The sequence below is a fragment of the Populus trichocarpa genome, chromosome 17, assembly GCF_000002775.5.
Source record: "Populus trichocarpa isolate Nisqually-1 chromosome 17, P.trichocarpa_v4.1, whole genome shotgun sequence".
NCBI lineage: Eukaryota > Viridiplantae > Streptophyta > Magnoliopsida > Malpighiales > Salicaceae > Populus > Populus trichocarpa.
Window position 1 is genome coordinate 185,997 of NC_037301.2, and position 22,251 is coordinate 208,247.

The 22,251-nt window shown below is 36.5% G+C and overlaps 2 protein-coding genes across 4 annotated transcripts in view; one reads left to right on the forward strand and one right to left on the reverse strand.

Annotated features, from left to right (window-relative positions):
• Positions 1-22,251, reverse strand: part of LOC18109598 (2-alkenal reductase (NADP(+)-dependent)) — an 86,861-nt gene that overhangs the window by 22,531 nt on the left and 42,079 nt on the right. The window lies entirely within an intron of this gene.
• Positions 4,932-21,477, forward strand: LOC18106386 (polygalacturonase). Of its 3 annotated transcripts, none has more exons than XM_052448391.1 (4): positions 4,932-5,397; positions 20,235-20,524; positions 20,639-20,870; positions 21,025-21,477. In XM_052448391.1, the coding sequence occupies exons 1-4, from the start codon at positions 5,077-5,079 to the stop codon at positions 21,241-21,243; spliced, it is 1,062 nt and encodes a 353-aa protein (XP_052304351.1). In that variant the 5' UTR covers positions 4,932-5,076; the 3' UTR covers positions 21,244-21,477. The 3 variants fall into 3 exon arrangements, with proteins under 3 accessions (XP_052304351.1, XP_006372346.2, XP_006372286.2); XM_006372224.3 differs by lacking the exon at positions 4,932-5,397 and adding an exon at positions 19,584-20,114; XM_006372284.3 differs by lacking the exons at positions 20,235-20,524; positions 20,639-20,870; positions 21,025-21,477 and adding an exon at positions 9,003-10,151.

Consider the following 22,251-nt stretch of genomic DNA (forward strand, 5'->3'; position numbering starts at 1 on the left):
ACTATCTTCTTATGCCATGCACACAGAGCACAACATGTTATGGATGAAAAGAATTTGGTCATTTTAGACTTGGAAGGGAAAGTTTTAATACCCATCAAGTTTGCATACTTTATTAATCGACTCCCAAAACTTATTTTTCATTCAATTAAGTCCTGAAAACTAAGTTTTCACAGGATCTATGTTTATGTACATATAAGAAAGAAAAACTTCCTTGTATGATACTAAAAATGGAATAGATTAATCTAATATAAGAATTAATGGCAATCAAGACTTCCTATGGCTCAACAATTGAAATTAATTAGTAAAAAAATAAAATAAAATTGAGGTTTCAATTTAAAAAGCTTATAACTGAAGGGCTGGTGTATGATTTAGTCCTATTTTCAGGAAAATGGATACTTTTATTTCTAATCAAATTTATATCATTCTCAATTTCCATATTTGCTTCCATTTCTTTTTTTTTTTTCCTAAAAAAACAATTTATCTTTCAATTATTGAGATTAATTGTGTTACACATGACATGACATGACATGCCATGATTTTTCTAACAAAATGCACGCAACACTTGTTTAAATCATCTAGTAGGTGGCATAATGATAATAGTTTGGGATTAAGGAGTTTGCTCCTCCTATGGTTTCAGGTTTGAGACTTGTGGTTGCTAATATGATAGCCACTGGAGGCGTACATGGTCGTTAATTTCAGGGCCCGTGGGATTAGTTGAGGTATACCCAAACTGACCCGAACACCCATGTTAATAATAATAAAAAAAATTTCCCATATTGTTTCTCAACAAAACAAAATCACATTTCAACTTTTCTAAATCTAAACCTAAAACCCATTAAACCAATACTCCAGGCACAGTAAACAAACCCCAAATAAAAAGATTTGTTTCTTGAGTTGCCATTACCTAAAACCCGCCTTGAGTTCTTCAGCCCTATACCAGGAAAACTTGGAAATTTATATGGAACGGTGGATTTGTTCTTTTGTTTAAATTTTAAAATTGTATTGATTCGGGAAGTAAATTGTAGATTTTAAATGAATGGAGTCAAGATCATACAAGTGTGAAGGCATTTTTTTCAAAAAAAAATTTAATTTCAAACAACGACCAGCATGACAAAAAAGAAGAGAAAAAGAAAAATAAATCGACATCATCCGACTAATTTGTTTTCCCAAGCTTCGTGGAAATTGTAGTGTAGGGCCATCCATTTCAGGGCAGAAGATGCAGCTCAAGAATAAATGCTCTCTTTGCTATACTGTCCTGTATTCTACTCTGATGAACTCTCAAATCCAAATGGCTAATTTGTTTTTTATCTACCCTCCTTTTGTGTTCTCCTTGTTAGCTACTGTCACTGTAACTACTGGTACTGCCACTGATGTTTATTGCTTGAAATCTATTAAAGTTTGCTTGGAAGACCCTTACAATCACTTCCCTTCATGGGACTTCACCAATCAGACCGAAGGTCTCATCTCTCATCTCTTTTGAGAATAAGATTAAAACATGTTTTGTAACCCTAAATTCTTCACATTTATTCAACTATTAAAGCTTTCTTCACTAATCTAGACATTCAAATATTTCTTTATAATCAAGAATTCACCATTATCAGCATATTTAATGTCACTAGAATCTTCAAGTATTGACATGCTTTCACTTTCAAATTCATCACTAACTTACTCTACTACTTTATCATCTTTTAAAATTATAATCCTTTTATTTAGACACTTTGATGCATTATGCCCAACTTATTTGCACCTAAAACTCTTAATCTCTCTCTTATGTTTCTATCAAACATTATTTCTTTTTCTTTTTTGATATAGTCGCAACCTGCTTTTTAACATATAAGAGTTCAACAACTTTAGATACTGCTATTGTCAAAGAATCATCTCAACCCAATAGCTTAAGTTGTTAGGTGAAGTCCAAATAAATGATTTATATTATTCTCTAACACACCCCCTTAAGTGAAAGCCCTTTGAGCTTGAAACTTGCACAGACTCACATTACCTTGTGCTTAACATATCAAAGAACCATCTCAACCCAAGAACTTAAGCTTTGGGGTTGAGATGATTCTTTGACAGCTATAGACTTTGTTTGTGCATTACCATCTCTCTTGAAATTTAACTTTCAACCCCAAGAGAATCCCAAATATTCATCTAGTCTTGCATTACTTTTTTTTTTCAATTGTTTTTCCATATTATAGCCACACACCATATCTTTAATTTTTAAATAATGTTGCAATTCAGCCGTATTAGTAATATATCTATCTATCTAAACCATTTAAAAATCAAGTTATTGTGGCTTCCCTATCTTCAAAAACATTATTTTTAATTATAGTTATTTCCATCTTTTTAAAATACTTGTCAATACTTCTAGAACCCTGATATAAAGATTGCAATCTATTATATACTTTCTTATAATAATGATTAGGGACAATTTTTTTTTTTTTTTATGATGATTGCTTTTATCTCCTCATATATGTAATAAGTTGAACCCACTAAATAATAGTACAATCAGTGAATTCAACTATAATTACTTTTACATTCTTTTGCTCTAAATATCAATGGCAATGAAATACAAATTCTATCTTCTTTTTTTTCATTCCAAATAAACCTTTGGATCATTCTTTCCCTAAAATTATGAGATTTTAAGTTTTATGCTACTCAAATTACGATTTAAACCATCGAGTTCATCAAAATTTCTTCCTTGGCTGAAATTTCTATTTGGCCAAAATCTACCACCAAACTCTCTATTTGATCATGTCTCGTATAAGAGATTTTGGTATGTACGAGACTTTCTTCCATCATCTTCCTCATCATCATTGGAGTTTTAAGCTACATTTTCATCTAGAGAAAAAAATATTCATCTAATAGACCTTTTAATCTCATTTTCTTTACAACTAGGAACATCATGTCAAGTAATTATCTCATTACTCAATTTATTCATCTTTCCATCAAAACCTCCATCATTACCTACAACCTATCTTGTTTTTCTACAATATCCTTCTTATAAATTCATAAAACTGGTATATAATCCAACATAAAAAAAATAAAAAAAATTATTAAGTATAATTCTTAAAACAACCTAATATTAAAAGATAAAATTAGAAAAAAAAAATTAAGTTGATGAAGGGTGAAATAAATAAAAAAAAACACAATTACAATGAATATTGTTTCGTGGGTGTGGCTAAATAAGTGTTTTATTAATAAAATGAACTATTTCATGATTTAGAGTAATCATTTAGGGATCTAATTCCAAGAACCTCTTTATTATAAGGACTAAACTATATATTTCATAAGAAACAACAATAAAAGAAAATCAAATAAAGACCAATTTGTAAATGAAAATAAAATATAGAAGCTAAAATAATTTTTAAAGAAATTAAAAGAACTAAAATGAAACCTTATCAAGTCTCCCCTCACATTACTAAACGGTTGCGTCGATGAATATTCTCATTACATCACACTTATCAATTAACAAATTTTTAACTTTAAATCATATGGAAACATCCACTCTCTCCAGTGGACTTGCTGCGTGTTCCACTCTCAGCAATCCATTTATTTATTTACACCTGACATGTCATGATTTCTTGGCAGGGCTCAACTCGTTTCGTAAAGAATTTTTTTATATATACTGATAATATTACATTAATTTAGATTAACACAAAAAAAATTTAGTGAATCTAAAAAAAAAATTATTTACTTTAAAGTGCTAAATTAATCTAAATATAAAAAAATATAAATTAAACTGAAAATATTATTTTACACTTAATAAATAAAACAAAATAAATATATTATTTAACAATATTATAATTAAAGTTACTTGTTTTTGGGATTATTTCAACGTCAGCTCTCAATTTTATATCTCTTTATTTTGACATGTTTGATAATGTCATTAGAATTATATTTTTTAAAATTTTAATTTTTTTTATTTTAAATTAATTATTTTTTAGATCATTTTTATGTAATAATATGAAAAATAATTTTTAAAAAAATAAAAAAAATATTATTTTAATATATTTCAAACAAAAAAACAATTTCAACCACCAATACTAATATACTTCCAAACATCCAATAATAAATAAATTAGATCTGACGCGTTTTCGAGTCCTTAATTCCAACTATTCTTTCTTGAAACACTACAAGTCAACTTAGACTGGAATTGTTCACTGGGACAAGAATGACAAAGACTTTGCAACTTTGGACGCGGTACGTAGTTAATAGTCAAATATAACTTTGAACGATCTCTTGTTATTTGCTGCTGTTTTGCTATCCACAAATGGCTCTTTTTTTTTTTTTTTTTTATTTACGTGGGTGTCCGGGCCAGCTTGCACGCACCACGACTAATCCCACGGCCCACTGAACACCCTGCAAATCCAGTGGACATGTAAAGCACCGCGGGGATAACAAACGTGCACATGAGAACTCGAACCCAGGAGCAGCAGGAGGAGACAAGCCCCTCCTACCGCCAGGCCAAGACCCTCGGTGCTATCCACAAATGGCTCTTGATATCCTTAGTGTTGCCGGCAATGGATACAGTTCTTTACAAGAGAACTACTACGGCAGTCAAATATAACTTTTGAACGATCTCTTGTTTTTTTCTCTTTTAGTTTAACCTTCAAAATCACAATCGAAAAGAATTATTAAATATACTAAGTATTATTAAAATTGCTCGGATTAAAAATTTAATCTCAATTAACATTTAAGTTGAATGACGTGCAAATACTTCTATTAAAAAAAAAAGAAAAAAAAAACAAAAATAAGTCTAGACAAAGAAGTAATAAATCAGCACCTAACTTTTATGACTAATTTGTTTTCCCACACTTTCGTGGAAATTGGAGTCCTATAGGGCCATCCATTCTCTCTTGACGTACTGTCCCGTCATGAACTTGGAATTTGATGCAGGAGACTTGGCTTCTTGACTTGAAGAAATAGACTAACAAATCAATGCATCTCCTCAACGTGTTCAATTAATGATCATCTCTTTTTATCTAACAAAATGCTGTAGAAAATTAAGAGCTTCTATACATTGTTAGCTTAAACCTTGAACGATCTCTTGTTATTTGCTGCTGTTTTGCTATCTACAAAATGGCTGTGGGTGGTGCAAAACTTGCTCTTCTTTTGATTCATATCCTTGGTGTTGCCGGCAATGGATACAGTTCTTTACAAGAGAACAACTACGGGAGTGATGATCATGAACATCGGAAAAAGTTGATATCTTCACTCAAAAGTGGGTTTTTAATAGGTTATGTCTTCTCTTCGGTTTCCATTTTAACTATTTTCATGTCCTATTGTGTGCCTTGGGCTCGTCTCATCAAGAGGAAAGGGAATGAGGTGATGATTAAGCAACCAATGACGACATCTTTGATGGAAAGGCAAGAGAAGAAGAGAAAGGAAGCCAACAAGCAGGTATCCCCATAAGATTTTCATTTCATCATCATATTTTTAGTTTCTTGCTAGCTTTTATTATTATTTTGAAGACGATATAGTTGCTTTTATTAAGGATAAATCAATATTCTTCAGTTGCCAAGACCATGGATCACAGACCAAAACATTAACTGATCATTACAGAAATAGCCAAAAAAAGAGAAACCTCTAGTTCATGTCCTTAATTAAAGTAGCACACAAGTGACACAAACAAAACAACACGATATTATATAAATAGCAAGCAAATGAAACATAAAATTTTGTTGAATAAGGTTACCATACAAAAACTTTAATTTGAATTTTTATTACTCAATAATTTTTTCTAATCAAAACTGCATATTATATCTTTTCTAAATTGCTTATAGACTACGAAAAACTTCCAGAAAAAAATAAAAAAATTATAAATTAAATAGGATAAAAAATTATACATCAACTACACTACTAGAATTTTTAACAGAATCTTCTTTTAGTATTTATACTCTCAGTCCGCTGGTATGGATTTTACCGACGGTCTCATTGATGAAAATACTTCATTGGAAAAACTTTCATTAGTGATTTGTGGTCTGTTGGTAATATCATTACCAATGGGTTTATTGAAGGCAAAAGCACACCAAAAAAAATTATCCGTTTCATTTCGTCGGTATTTTCATTGGTGAATACGACATATCACCGATAGAAAAACCGTATTTAATTCCATCAGTGATTTTTTTTTTTCACATTTGGTATTTCTCTCGGCGAATTTGATATATAACTGACAAAACAATCATATGCAATTCTGTTGGTGATTAAATAGTGATAGTGATATTTGCAGTAATTCTTTCCAACACTTTGGAATATACCGATGGACTTAATCCATCGGTAACACCATCAGTAATAATTAATTTGTTTTTGAAAAATATATGAAACAAAAGTAGAAAATAATTAAATTAATATAAGAATCAAATATTTATTACAAATTTAAACATTTATAAGTTCAAATACAATTAATCTAAAATAAAGGCGTTGGAGGAGGAGGAGGAGACAAGTCTTCTTCGGGACCATGGGGCTAATAAAAGGGAGCACATGTACCACTCATGTGTGATTTCATCTCCATTACCAATTGACGGAGTTCCGTTGTCTCAGTACTAAGTCGTGCATAATCAGCAGTAAGATGGGCTGTTTGAGCTTGTACTCATTGGTCTAAAATTGCCTCGAACTTCAGAGTTTGAGTGCTCAGAACCGATTGCGAGCATCCAACGATTGAAACATTGTAAGCCATTTACAAGTCTTCGGTCATAGTGTTAAAGAGACCATACACCTGATTTTTATCGGTTCCACCGGACAATCCTGCCTCCAACCACAAATCTGGATTGAGATCCAGATGGGTTGAAGGATCGTCTCCATATCTTTTTTCAACCAGATGTTATATGTATCTTGAAAAAAAGTTAGCAAATTAAAAAAAATAATAACTTCAGAAAAAAATAGTTGAAAACCAACATCCACAAAGTGCTAAGCTCGACTATCGACGAGCTGCTGCACCCTTTTTTGATGGTCATCACTCTGCACATGCATACCCAGAAAAAGCTCCATCGACCTTGACTCGCATCCAAGAACCGTAGCCGTAAGAGAAAACTGTTGTTGGTTAAATATATTTATAAAAAACAACAAATAAAAAAATGGATACAATAAAAGAAAAATCTTACCATCTGTTTTGAATGCAAAAAAAAAAAGAAAAAGAAAAAGGAATGGAATCGCTGGTGTGCGTGGTAACAAAATCATGAACATGTTTGTTTGGGTTCTCCACACCGGACTGTGACTGTCCCACAAAATGCTTAGACATTGCATGCTCAATATATATATTCCGCCCATACAGCCTCCGAGACATACGATAATCTGACATCCTTCCAAACCACCACGTCCTTCCAGCCTGGAAGCTCTCTTTCTTTTGTATATTTTTTTGGCTTTTCTTTTGCACCTCGTACCAAAAATCACGCAGTCTATATAGTACAAATGAATTATCTGTTAGTAAATAAAAAATAAAATTGAAGAAAAGGATTAAAAAAATTTATCTTGATTTCAATTTACCTAATTGCAATGTGATTCTCCTAAACCCTCGTGGTAATGACGTTGTCAGCTCTATCCCATTCAAATTTTTCCATGCAGTTAAAATTTGTAAAAGAAAAGTTTCATTAATATTAATAAACTAACAAAATTAACATAATAATAATAATAAAAATATTAAAGTTAATATTAACCTTAAACTTTCCAAACCATGCATGAATCATAGGTTTCCATTAATGATGTTTGGAAACCTGACTCTATTGAAATAATAGAATTTTCATCGATGATTTCATCATCGATGTTATGGTTCTAACAGTCTCTATGTTTGTAAACTTGAAATTACATTCGTTAATTGAAATTAATTTTTTTTTAAAAATTGTTAACATGTCGTTGTGAAAGGAAAACAAACTTACATTGAAAGGTCATTTTTCCACTGAGCCTGGTACTTCTGGATAAATGAATCCCGTTTTGAAGGGACCACCCTAACTTGTCGGTAATTCTATATGTAAAAGTGACACGTCATTGTACTTTTTGATTTATTTTCAATTGTTTTATTTTTCACTATAATTCCTTCGATATATACTAAGAGAATATTTCCGTCAGTGTTTATCGATTGATACAAGGGAATAGCTTGTCGGTAAAGTTCATTGCAATCCACCGACAAAAAATTTTTGTTAGTGTTTTTATTTGTATTTGTTAATTTTTTGGTAGTGCTAAAAAAATATTTTAAATTCTAAACAGTAACGTCTAGGTGGAAATCAACCCTGGACTTAGTGGTAGGCCTTGAAAACCCTGCCAAGTACACATAAAAGAATTTTGTTCCTCGTTCAAAAGTGGATTTGTGGTTGGTTATGCATTATCTGCTGTTTCAATCGTAATTGTTTTTGTATCGTATTGTTTGCCTTCGATCCATCTAAAATAAGGGTAACGCAATGCCAATGAAGATAGCTGATAAATCAAGAGATTGATAGGATGTCATGTCGGTGATATGATAGTCTAGGTGCTTACTCTTGTAATTTGGACAAGGATGAGCAGATTTTTTAGAGGAAAGTTCTCGAGACATTTTCATGAGGCTTCTAGATCTAGGGAGAAAGGCAGTGATGATAGAAAAATCTGGATTGTAGCTTTTTTTTTTTTTTAGTTTAACGTGGGTGTCCGGGCCAGCTTGGGTGCACCTCGACTAATCTCACGGGCCCTGAAGTTAACGACCATGTAAGTCTCCAGTAGCCATCATATGAGTAACCACAGGGCTCGAACCTGAGACCACAGAGGAAACAAACCTCTTGGTCCCAAGTTTTTACTACTGGGCCACCACCTAGATGGTTGATTGTAGCTTTTAACATTACCAGCTGTGGAGCTCAGATATGGAGGCAGCAAAGTGGTCACCTCTCTCATTCTGTGCATGTAAACTGTACGTTGAGATCATTTTGCACTTTGTTATGGCTCAATGACAAATGACAATCTTACGAATAATTCTAATTAGCAAATTTTGTGTAAAATAGCGTTGTTCATCTTTCACTAATTCTCATCGGTGATTTCATCAACAGAATTCGGTGTTGGAGAAGAAGGTTACAAGAACAAGTTTCGCGGCACTCAATATTGCCACTCGCAGTTTTGACCAAGACAATGTCATCGGAGTCGGAAAGATGGGGACAATGTACAGGGCAGCGCACCCTTATGATTGTTTCACTGCAGTTAAGAGGTTACATGACTCTCAACCTTTAGGGAAACAGTTCAGGTCTGAGCTAATCATTCGAGCCAAGTTCAGACACATGAACATAATTCCACTACTGGGATTCTGCATAGAATCCGGGGAAAGGCTTTTGGTGTACAAATATATGCCAAATGGGAACCTTCATGATTGGTTACATCCTGTGAAATGCAAGGCTGAAAAACTGGATTGGCATGTCAGGGTTAAAATCGCCATCGGAGTAGCCCGAGGCTTGGCATGGCTTCATGATTTTAACAACTTCCTAATAGTTCATCTTGACATATGCTCAAGGAGCATCTTGCTGGATAAATATTTTGAACCGAAGATATCAAATTTTGGAGGGGCAATGCACAGGAGCTCAAGTGACAAGGGCTTAATTGCAAGTAGTAAGATAGGTGAACTGGAATTGATCAAGCAGGATGTCTATCAATTTGGTATTCTTCTTCTTGAGCTAATTGCAGTTCATGATCCTGACCATAACAGTGAATCATCTCACACTCTAGAGGAGAATTTGTTTGAACGAATCGCTCATCTATCAAGCAGTTCTTCTGGCCTTTATCATGCTGTTGATAAATCTCTTCTTGATCAAGGATTTGATGGTGAAATACTTCATTTTCTGAAGATCGCATCTAGCTGTATTCATCCCATTCTAGATCGAAGGCCAACGATGCTTCAAGCATTCCAAATGTTAATGGTTCTCAGGGAGGGAGAGAGAGATTCATCGAAAATCCTAAGCTATTGGCTCAACTGACTAGTCGCTGCTAATTAAGGTGATGATAGCATTGAGCTGGAGTCAGCAGAAACAAAGTGAGACAGCAGATGTGTGTATGCTATATAATATCTTTGTTTCTGGTTTTGTAAGTGAAACATTACAGATATGGCCTCATTGCTAAAGCACTCTTTGGGAGTGTTATTGGAAGGCACTTTTCCAAATTCGTAATTTTTTTCTTTTAATAAAAATTTTAAATTAATATTTTAAACCTCAGATTGAATTTAGGCTTTCCATGACAGTGACCTCGGTTGAAGGTGACCATCCTGCAAAAGGTTAAACGGAGATAGTATAAGAAATGTTGTTTATTGGAGAGAGAGGGTGGCGTAGATGCACGGTTCGGTTGGACCGAAGCTGGAGAGGGTTCGGTTTGACATGCCCTGGAAGGGGTTCGGTGATTGAATTTTCTCCCCCCTCCTTTATTTCCTACCTTCGGTTGTGTTTGGCCAAGAGAGGATTAGGCTGGACATTGAGAAGAGAGGGTTTGGTTGGAAGATGAGGAGATGGTTAGGTTGGGCTAAGGAGATGAGGTTTTGGTCCTTCTTTCTTACCTTGTTTAGGCATCAGTTGGGCCATTAACCAGCACTCTCAGTTGGGCTTTTTAGAATTTTTTCTTGGTGCGGCATTAATTTGGAACTGGTCACCCTTCGTAGATATGTAAATTAATAACTCTATGGTTTTGTTACCCCTTAGTTAGTTACAACCTGAATTTACTTTAATATGCAAATATATTTTGGTGTTTATTCCCTCCATATTAGTTTTTGATAGCTATCTCATTTGGCTGTTGTTCATTGTTGTAGATACACAACTTCTGAAATTATGGCTCCGCCTAGTTCCATGACCAAGTAAAAAAAAAACAACAACCGAGAGTAGTAGTGCTACTTGCCAGAACCCATCATTCATCATATTTTCTCCTTCCTTGATATAAATGTGTAGGGAATTCCGACCGGTGATGTACTGATATTTGCTCATAGGAGGTAAAGCACACTGACACAATATTTAACGTGGTTCGGCAAACCGCCTACATCCACGGGAGAAGTCATTGCATTATATAGGGAGAGAACAAGATTTACAACAATAGAGGAGGAGGAATCATCCCCTCTTTGGCAACTCTCAACCTCACTCTATTTCTCTCTTTTCAGTGCTGCAATGGCAGCTACTGTTGGCTGCCTTGGCAGCCCACTCTCTCCTACATTTCTCACATCTTTGGCTCTACACACTTTCTCTTAACTCTCTCATTTTGCTCTCAACCGTATGCCTCTATTTATAGGCATCCATGGTGCTGCTCCATTTGTTCTTTGGTCAATAATGGTGGCTGCCAACTCCAGCTCTTCTTCAACAAAGGTGGCTGCCAACTCCAGCTCTTCTTCAACAATGGTGGCTGCACCTAGCAGCCCTCTTTGACAATGGCAATGGCAGCCATCCTCTTCTAGAAGATAGGCTGTAAATGCTCTATGATTGCTGCACATAATGACAACAATCCTAACAATCACCCCCTTTGCCATTCATGTGGGCAATTGTCCTCTTGCTTCTTCAGCACATGCTTGCATTCTGCAGCTCTTCCAAGCTTACCATTCCGAGAGCGTCTTTGGCCAAGTTTCCAGGTACTTGCCAAACCTTTCAATCACCAGAGTCATCCAAGCACCCCTTTGCTCACTCCAAAGGATCACTTCAACCAGATGGTTTGTCATATCTCATCTGAAGAGTGTTTAACGCTTGTCTCTGGAACAACATCCCCCTTCAAGCATATCAACCATGCTTGGCCTGGAATGATTTATCAAGCCTTACACCAAGGCTTACAACACCCCCTCAAACGGATATTTCCAAGTGCGACAGTCATTGAGTATTTTAATGTGATCACGAGTTCACCACTCTTCCAAGAGTCTACTCATCCCGGAGTTGCGTCTGCCCTCTGTTCCTCCCTAGGAACCACGCCTTACTTCTCCTTGAGTCTCCCGCTCTTAGTCTCAAGAGTCCAGGTGGCTCTCCACCTTTAACCATGGGGACAACCCATTAAAGGTTGATCCATCTCTATCTTCATACTCTGAGTATTACAATGTCATTACTGAGCTCACCACCTTGACAAGAGTCAACTTGTTCCCGGAACCTGCACATGCCCTCTGCTCCTTCATAGCAGTCGCGTCTTAATGCTCCACAAGCCATCCACTTATTGTCCAAGACAAATGTCTTCTAGCTCATTGATCTTTAGCATGGGGGCAATATCCATGAAAGTCAATCCTGCATTTGTCTCCATACTCATCATAGCCTCCTCATTGGCTATACACTTGTCCACTTATATCTAGCCATCACATTGGCTCTGGGGCGTTCTGAAATTGGGCTCCTATCATGGCCCTCACACCTTCTCCTGAGGTGTCTCCGCCCGTTGTCATGGGGCGGTCCGAAATTGGACTCATATCATGGTCCTCACACCTTCCATCTGAGGTGTCTCCTCCTGTCGTCATGAGACGGTTTGGACTCATATCATGGTCCTCACACCTTCAATTTGAGGTGTCTCTGCCTGTCGTCATGAGACGGTCTGAACTTGGACTCATATCATGGTCCTCACACCTTCTGTCTGAGGTGTCTCCGCCTGTCGTCATGAGACGGTCTGAACATGGACTCATATCATGGTCCTCACACCTTCCATCCGAGGTGTCTCCGCCTGTCATCATGAGACGGTCTGAACTTGGACTCATATCAAGGTCCTCACACCTTCTCCTGAGGTGTCTCTGCTTGTCGTCATGAGACGGTCTGTACTTGGGCTCCTTTCATGGCCCGCACACCTTCTTGCCTGAGGTGTCTCCGCTCATCGTCATGTGGCGGTTTGTACTTGGGCTTGTTTTATGGCCCACACACCTTCTGCCTGAGGTGTCTTCGTCTGTCATGAAGCGGTCACATCCTCCTTCATCGGGGATGTCTCTAGTGGCTCCAAGATTCTCTACCACCATGTGGACTTGGGAGAGATCACTGCCACTGATCACATAGAAAGAGAGAGTTGCGGTGCACTCTTCGCAATCTTCCATCTCATTTTCTATGTTTGGAGCTTCTGTGCCTTTCTGCTTGATAGCTCCACCCACACCAACTCTCTTTGGTGTCTTCCCCTTTCATCGACGGTCGCACCCCCTTAATTAGGTGCTTCTGCAACAGCTCATCTTTCCATCCTTGCATGCATTGGAAAGGTCCTCGCTTGTTGCCTTGATCAAGAGCACAAGAGACTTCCTGTTATACAACTTTTTCACACAGTCTCTGCTCTGAGCTTCATCCGGGAACTCTTCTTCTCCTTGCATCTGTTGTCTCATTACAGTACCTCGTTGGATCCTTCGGGTACTCCTGCACAATCTCCGTGTGCTCTCGTGCAATTTCGGTTCTCCAGATTTCTCCATATTCTTTGCTTTTATGTTTGACAGCAGCTCATCCTGTCACAGCATTTATCCAAGTCAAAATAGGGTGCCAATCTTTATCCCTTGTTGTATTTCTCTTCCATTATCAGGGTCTTCATTAATTCTCCCTTCGAGAAATTACAGTCATCGAATCTAACTTCTTTGGAGAAATCACCACTTCCATCAGATCCTTGAACATACGGAACCCAACTGTTCCTTTGTGCCGTCATCTTGCTAGTCTTCAACAGTTTCATTACAAACTGTTACATATACAAAAATAGTACTGTGTGGATGATCCTTCAACTAAGCAAGTTCCCAGGAAAGATTTGGAGGGGTCACACTGGTCCCGCTTAAAACCCAATCTCCTAGACAGAACTTCTTAGAACGTATCTATCCACCGTACTGCCTTTTCGTATATACAACCATTTGCTAGCTTTGTTGCGACTTTCCTTTACAAGTGATCTGGGGTATCCCGGTTTTATACCTGATTTCTCAACATCTGGCGAGACTACCAGTTCTTAGATTCGTCAAGATTGGTCTTCATCAATTTCCACTCTCCACCTCAAATCGTCCACATGATCGGGTGTCCAGAGTATCCCAATTTTGCCTTCCTTCAAAGCAATTAAAATTTCTCCCCACTTAGCAGTTCAGCACATGTAATTGGGCAAACATGTGCACCTTCTCCTTCTTCATCTCCATCGACCACCATGATGACCTTCAGATGCCTCCTGATCGGGCAATCTCTTTTGTTAATTCACCACCACCACTTTCGGTCTCAATCTCAATGATCGGACCGTACCATTGCATTCGGAACGATCAAATTAGCTGGAAACAAGTCTGAAATCATCCAAATCGCATTTCAGACGGCTAAGATTTGATCAAAACAATTCTGGCCTGATGAACGGCCCAGATTCAATCTCAGATCCGGTTGCACATAGACTCTGCTGCACAGAATCTTATCCCTCGGCTCGCGGCTCGGCTCGGCTTCACAACAGCTCGGCTCAACTTGGCTCGGCTCAGCTCGCGGCTGATGATGTGGCAGGTGGGTCCCACTTTGCTGACGCGTCTGCTGACTGGTCGATGATGTGGCTGCTGACATGGCATGCCTACTGTGCATGCTGACATCACAATTATGTCATGCTGACGTCATCCATATCTGGGTCAGTCACATGGGTCGGGTCAACTGGTATTCGGGTCGGGTCAACTTGTATTCGGGTCGGGTCAGCCCATCCGGGCGAAGAAGACGCGTGGGGCGCGTGGGCAGACGCCCTGCCGGAGAGTGATGGAGAGTGCGGCCATGTCCGACGTCCGATTTTGACGCCGTTTTCACCAGTGGCTTCGTCTCGGCCTCCTCTACACAGTGGTATGGTCAAAACACCATTTTGAGAACTTTCATTTTTGAGCAAAAATCAAACACCCCTTTAACCCATGTGCTCTGATACCAATTGTAGGGAATTCCGACCGGTGATGTACTGATATTTGCTCATAGGAGGTAAAGCACACTGACACAATATTTAACGTGGTTCGGCAAATTGCCTACATCCACGGGAGAAGTCATTGCATTATATAGGGAGAGAACAAGATTTACAACAATAGAGGAGGAGGAATCATCCCCTCTTTGGCAAGTCTCAACCTCACTCTATTTCTCTCTTTTCAGTGCTGCAATGGCAGCTACTGTTGGCTGCCTTGGCAGCCCACTCTCTCCTACATTTCTCACATCTTTGGCTCTACACACTCTCTCTTAACTCTCTCATTTTGCTCTCAACCGTATGCCTCTATTTATAGGCATCCATGGTGCTGCTCCATTTGTTCTTTGGTCAATAATGGTGGCTGCCAACTCCAGCTCTTCTTCAACAAAGGTGGCTGCCAACTCCAGCTCTTCTTCAACAATGGTGGCTGCACCTAGCAACCCTCTTTGACAATGGCAATGGCAGCCATCCTCTTCTAGAAGATAGGCTGTAAATGCTCTATGATTGCTGCACATAATGACAACAATCCTAACAAAATGACATTACTCGAATTGGTGCAGTATAAAAAAGGTTCAGACAAATTTTATCTGTAGATAGTCCTCCAATTTTGTGTAAGTTATAATTTATATTATTTTTTTAACAAACATGATCCGACATGAAACTTTTTTATTTGAGTCCTTACCTAGCCCGTGTTGAATATTACACCGTGTGGGAGTTGATCCTAAGTAATCTTATTGACTTTGCCGGTCCAAAGATAACCTGATTGCCTAGAAAAAAAAGTATAAGAATGAAAATTAAAAAAAATAAAATTTATTGAAAAAAAACCTTTCAAACCAACTTCTTGTCTAGCTTGAGTTTAAAATTAAATCATGTAGGGGTTGTTTTAACATGACTCATTCAACTTGGCCAGTGCAAAGATATCCTAGCCGACCAATAAAGAAATTTGAGAATGAAAGTGAGGAAAAATTGATTGGAAAAAACCTCTCAAACTGATTTATTATATGGTATGTATTTAAAATTAAATGTAGAAAAGTTATCTTGATATAATTTAGTCGACTTTGCTTGTCTAGAAGCAACGTAGATGATTGTTAAAACAAATCTAAAAAGATGAAATTGAAAGAAAAAAAATAATAATAAAAAAGATATAGTAGTAATAATAATAATAATAATAATAATAATAATAATAATAATAATAATGAGAGCTTAATTGAAAAAAAAGAAGAAAGAATAAGAGGAGGAGGAGCTTATTCCCAAGTTATTTAGTATAGAAGGTAATATTGAGCCAGCTAACTCTAATATATATATTTTTTAACGATGATGGGTATCGTCAGTTATATTTATTAATCAATCGAGAATATTTTTTTTTTCTTTCTATCATTTTAAGAATACACCCCCATACAATAATTAAATATGTGCAATCTATGTATATGTGTATATGTGCTAACGACCAAATATTTATAATGTGGGCATAAATATTTCAAGTTGTGAACTTAAATAAATTCAGCATAGTTTTGGACTAATTAACTATAATTATAGTGAAAGTCTTTGTGTCATGGTATGTACTCCACATTCAACTCTCTTCTCACCTGAACGCGAAATTGCAAGTACAGCACGTACAAACAAATAGAATGTTAAATAACTATTCCAAGCATATGCTACAGCCGCATAATTTCCCTGTAGCATATGATGGCAAATCTATGTAGGTCCAAGTTCGTGCTGAGATTATGTAACCATTAACATAAAGAGACTTTAACTTATGGCCGGTTGAGCCGAAGAAATTGGACTCTAGGGCTTCAGCTCCTTTAAATTTGTGAAGAAGATGAGGAGTGATCGACTTGTATAATCATTCAAAGTTCACCACATGGGGATTTCTTCTTCAATTGTCTAGTAAAAAATGAGATCCATGCATGTGAATATATTCTGTAATCTCAGTGGATGATAAGGTATTTCATTTACACACACATATTGATGAGGCATGCATTTATACATGGAAGAACATGCACGAACAATTTAATTCATCAGCAACCGATCATAGGTCATATGGAAGTTTATTTGGTAACCATTTATACTGTTAAAGTTTATTTAACTTTTCAATTATAGACTTTTTCTGTATGAATCGACGTTCGATATTGGAACACAAGACAAGAAACCCCATGTGGAAAGCTTGTTACATAGGTTGGCCTGCTCCGATCCATGGGGAGCTAGGTTACTTGTCACTCTGAGTTAGTTGAAAACAGTTTCAAGTCTGAAATCAGCTATATTAATTTGACAAGAGAAATTGACATGAACATGATAATCACGTTACTGATCTCTTGACCTCCTAGGTTAAGTCATTTTGGATTGATATATTAAAGTTAGGCAAGAACAGGGACCGAATTAAAAGTGGCTACGCACATGCTTTACAAGTGGTTAGTCTTCAAAAAGAGTTGATATATGAACATCGAGTAAGCTACGAACAGCGCCTTTCACACATCAAACATTGTTGCCCATGCATGTGTTTGTGTGTGTGTTTTGAAGACGAGCACTAAAAACACACCAAAAGGCCACTCCTTGTCCGTCTATTGTTCAGGCTGATCAGAAAAGAATTTTGGTTTCTGAACTATGTATGTGATTGCACAACAACCTTAATTATTCCAAAATTTAAATACTAATTAATATTCAGAACCTGTCCCGAGCATCTTGCCGTAATTAAATCCATGAAAACTATTAAGCCACCACAGCTGTGAAAAGGAACATGCATGGGGATAAGGAGAAATTAAAATGGTTAGTGAAGGCCGCACATATGCTCATTGGCTATTGATTGGTTCGGTCCCAACTTCCAACCCATAGACTTACAACCCAACTTCCATATGCAATATGTAAATTTAAAGTTGTAGTAGAAAACAGAAACCAATGGATTTTCAATATTCAAAAGAAGTTTGAGTAAATTATTATTTATTTCCTTATGTTTGGCCTCTTGTTAGTGTTTTTAAGCATATTTGGGACATAAGAAAAAAAGAACAACAAATGTTTTTTTTTTATAGTAATCGAGAATATTATAAATAAAGCGTCTCCATTAAAAAAATGAGGGTTACAAGATAAGGGAGATTACATGGGGGAATTCAAAAAAATAAAGTAAGCGAGGCAACGATTGCCGCAACTAATTAGTCCAGTTCATGATACATTTAGGATTTCTAAAAATATCTTTGGGTAATTTACCTACTCTGAAAAATTCTTTGACCATCACAAAGATGTCGGAGTTGATAAGGTTCCATACCTTTTTATAGAAGGAGAAGGTAATCCCACATGGCTTGCTTCACTTCCTCCACTGAAGACGGTCTTTCTAACCAAACTGATCTTGCTTCTGAAATTTTGGAGAACCCCGAGCTTCCCATTTCAATTCTTCTACATTTTGGCTTGGCAAACAGAGTTGAGAAGTAGTTGACAACGCCCTTTTTGATGCCATTTAGAGAGACCAAAATTTTGCCATTTTGCTCAATCTTGCTAATGTGGTTGCGGTCATTCCTCAAACTTGCCGAAAGGTGGAAGAAACAGGTGTTCTTATCCCCCTTTTTGCACTAGTTTTGGTGGGATTTTTGCCTCCAAATATCCTCAACCTTCCTGCTAACCTCCCAAAGCTTAGAGTTCATATTCCCCAATGTAACTTTGATGTCTGAAGAAGTAGTTGACAATGATCAGATATCCCTCTAAGATAGCGGTAGAGTGAAAAGAATGGAAACTGAAGATGGAATTCTAGAGATGTAAAAGCCCTGTTGATGCGACTCATGGAGCCCCCTCTAAACCAAGTGAAACAATGGCTCTGCAATTTGAATTCAATCAGATCACAATCGGACAAGAAATTACGGAGCAAAGCTGACCCCTGAATGATTAAAGTAACCGCTACTTCTCTCATGAGCATGTAAAAACCTATGTCATCCTTTGTGTCCCATCAAAAACACGAAAAGTGAAAGAATTACGAGCAAGATTAGAAAAAATTGTGAGATTAAGGCCATGATTTTTGGGTAATAAGAGCTTATTTAAAAGAAATACCCACTTTTCTTTCCGTTCTTTGCTCCACCTGTCACGTTCAATCCCACTTTTCAACAATTTCATTTGGCAAAAATTCTTTCATATATACTAAATAATGTGTATTAATAACCAAAATAATGTGGAAAACTATCTACGTAATCAACTTTTCAAGGTTGAGGCACGAAGACATAGAATGAATTAACTTCCTAATCTATCTTAAATTTTTCCATTAACTGGGAGTTAGTTAGTGTAAGGTTATGGTAGTTAAATGTTGTTCGAATTAAATAATTTAAAATTTTGTAATGATGAATACATTAATCGGTGTATATGTATATAAACACTAATAATGAGATAATCTTTAATTTCTAATTTTTAATCTAATCACTTCTATGGTTAGATTAAAAATTTGATATGAGAATTTCACTAATTACTACTACAGCATCAATTACCATTAAGTAATAATAATTAGTTTTTTAAATAGCATTTAATTTCTATCTCGAGGTAGAAAAAATATGTTTACCTGTTATTAATTTATACTTTAAATTGACATAAATTTATTTTAAAACTATTCTAACAATAAATTTATTTTATATTTAAATTTTTTTTTTAAATTTATTTATTTTATCATGAGAAACTAATCAATATGAATACATTAATAGCATCCGTTAGTTTTTTTTTTTTTTTTCCCAATAAAAGATGAATATGGATTTCGCCTTATATTTTCAAATACCCAACAATAAATCTCCACATGCATTCTATATCCAAACTTCCTATAAATACCACCTTCAGCTGCTTCAGATTCCCATCTTTCCATTTCAACTACTCATCACCTGCATCAATTCAAATATTATCCGATACCAAAAATATCAATGGCAGGCCTTCCACTTCCAATGATCCCCCATCCTATTACCCTTTTCTTCATCATTTTCTTTGCGTTCTCACCTTTAGTAAAGGCAGCACAACATAGTGTGTTAAGTTATGGTGCCAAACCTGATGGAAAAACTGACTCAACCAAGGCCTTTGCTGCTGCTTGGGCACAGGCATGTGCCTCAACACAACCAGCCACAATTTCTATTCCTAAAGGGAGTTTCTCTTTAGGTCAAGTGAGGTTTCAGGGTCCTTGCAAGAACCGTGCTATCTTGGTACGTATAGATGGCACCCTAGTTGCACCATCAGATTATAAGGTCATTGGCAACGCTAAAAATTGGCTAATGTTTGAGCATGTTAATGGGGTTACTGTATCTGGAGGGACTCTTGATGGCCAGGGTGCTGGACTGTGGTCTTGCAAGAATTCCGGCAAGGGTTGCCCCAGAGGCGCAACGGTATGATAATAAAGCACATGCATGCATGACATAATCATCTTGCAATATTTTGGTCAGTAGACTAAAGATAGATATATTTTCAAGGTCTTAATTTTTCTTGTTAATGTATATACTGTGCAGTCACTTGAGTTTTCCAATTCAAACAATATTGCAATCACCGGATTGGCATCATTAAATAGCCAGTTGTTTCACATTGTCATCAATGGTTGCCAAAACGTCAAAGTGCAAGGAGTCAGAGTCTCTGCCGCCGGAAACAGCCCTAACACGGATGGTATTCACGTTCAATCATCAACCGGTGTCACCATATTGAATTCTAGGATTGGAACAGGTGACGACTGTGTATCGATTGGCCCCGGTACCTCAAGTTTGTGGATTGAAAATGTGGCATGTGGACCTGGCCATGGAATCAGGTAAATAAGAAATTATAACATCAACTATAAGTTTATATCAATTATCATCTGCTCCTATTGTTTAATGTGTTGCTAATTATGGGAACTGAAATGATGTGTATATGGTTGATGTAGCATTGGAAGTTTGGGCAAAGAATCCCAAGAGGCTGGTGTGCAAAATGTTACAGTCAAGACCAGTACTACATTTACCGGTACGGAAAATGGACTGAGAATTAAGTCTTGGGGAAGGCCTAGCAATGGTTTTGCTAGAGATATTCTTTTCCAACATGCAGTCATGAATAATGTCCAAAATCCTATTGTAATAGACCAAAACTATTGCCCCGGCGAGAAGAATTGCCCTGGCCAGGTACACGTCAAATCTATTGTCTATACCGTTCTTTTCATTTTGAAAGCTAACATCCAAAACATACATAAATCTTGTCTATACCGTTCTTTTCATTTTGAAAGCTAACATCCAAAACATACATAAATCTTGCTGTATTTTGCTGTACATTAAACAGGTTTCTGGTGTGAAAATAAGTGATGTGACCTACCAAGACATTCATGGATCATCAGCAACAGAAGTGGCGGTCAAATTTGATTGTAGCAAAAAATATCCATGCACTGGGATCAAATTAGAAGATGTAAAGCTCACTTACAAGAATCAGCCAGCTGAAGCATCATGCAGCAACGCTGGTGGAGTTGCTTCAGGACTTGTTCAGCCCACTAGCTGTCTATAAGAGCCTAATTAGCGAGGGAATATATAGTTGATCAAGCAAAATAAAAATAAATTATTACGTAACACATATAGTATATATACATATACAAATGGGATATTTTCTCTCTGTCTTAGCTTAAAAACAATGTAATACGTCCTTAGCTCATGAAGCGAGTTTATTTGCTTGATCTTGTGGCACGTCTCAGCCCGACGACGATTGCAATTATAGTACAAAGGAGGAAATTAATTTTCCAAACACCTAGTTCGGTTGATGTTTTTTATACATTTGAGACTTAATATGAGTTAATTGTTTTTGTTAAATAAATTGTTTGGCGTGAGCCAGCTACTTGAACCTATCCATCTGGTAAAAATATTTACGTGCTAGACAATCAACATGAACCAATACAATAATTTATATCTAATTGATATGATTCTCCTACATTAAAGTCCTAACTAGAAAGACCAATATTTCTATTTATCGATATGATTTGAAGCAGCAACTCTATTTGCGGAGAAGAAATCAAACAACGAAATTCCATGGAATGGGGTCTAGTACTTGTGTTTAATTATTAACACTAAGAAAATTGCTTTCCATGGGACCTTTTGGTGCATAGATTATAACCGATTGGCCTTTTCTTTTCTCCAATAAGACCAACAATGCTTCAAGTGTACAAAGACATAAGAGCAATGAGGGAGAGATGTGACCAAATTGATGATTCAGAGATTCTAGTGCAGCAGCATGAAATTTACCCTCCCAGCTCAAAGGGCAAATCTGTTGAGATTGAAATGGCATACAGTCAATGGAAACAGGAAAAACAGGACAAATTTAGGCAACTCTATCATGTTTTGGTATAATAAACAAGTATGTAAGAAGCAACGGTGCTGTTTGAGAATAAGCTTGAACTATCTATCCAAATTCAAGGTACTGCAAAAGTAACTACAAATATTTCAAACTAGTCTCTTTTCTGGGGAATTGAAAAAAACCTCAGGATACAACTTAAAGTTTTGTGTACAACTACGTCCAAATCGT

Excerpts from the sequence above, each read along its gene's own strand:
- LOC18106386 (XM_006372284.3), top strand. The coding sequence starts at position 5,077 with ATGGCTGTGGGTGGTGCAAAACTTGCTCTTCTTTTGATTCATATCCTT. Across the intron at positions 5,398-9,002 it reads GAAAGGAAGCCAACAAGCAG|AATTCGGTGTTGGAGAAGAA; the intron begins GTATCCCCATAA and ends TTTCATCAACAG.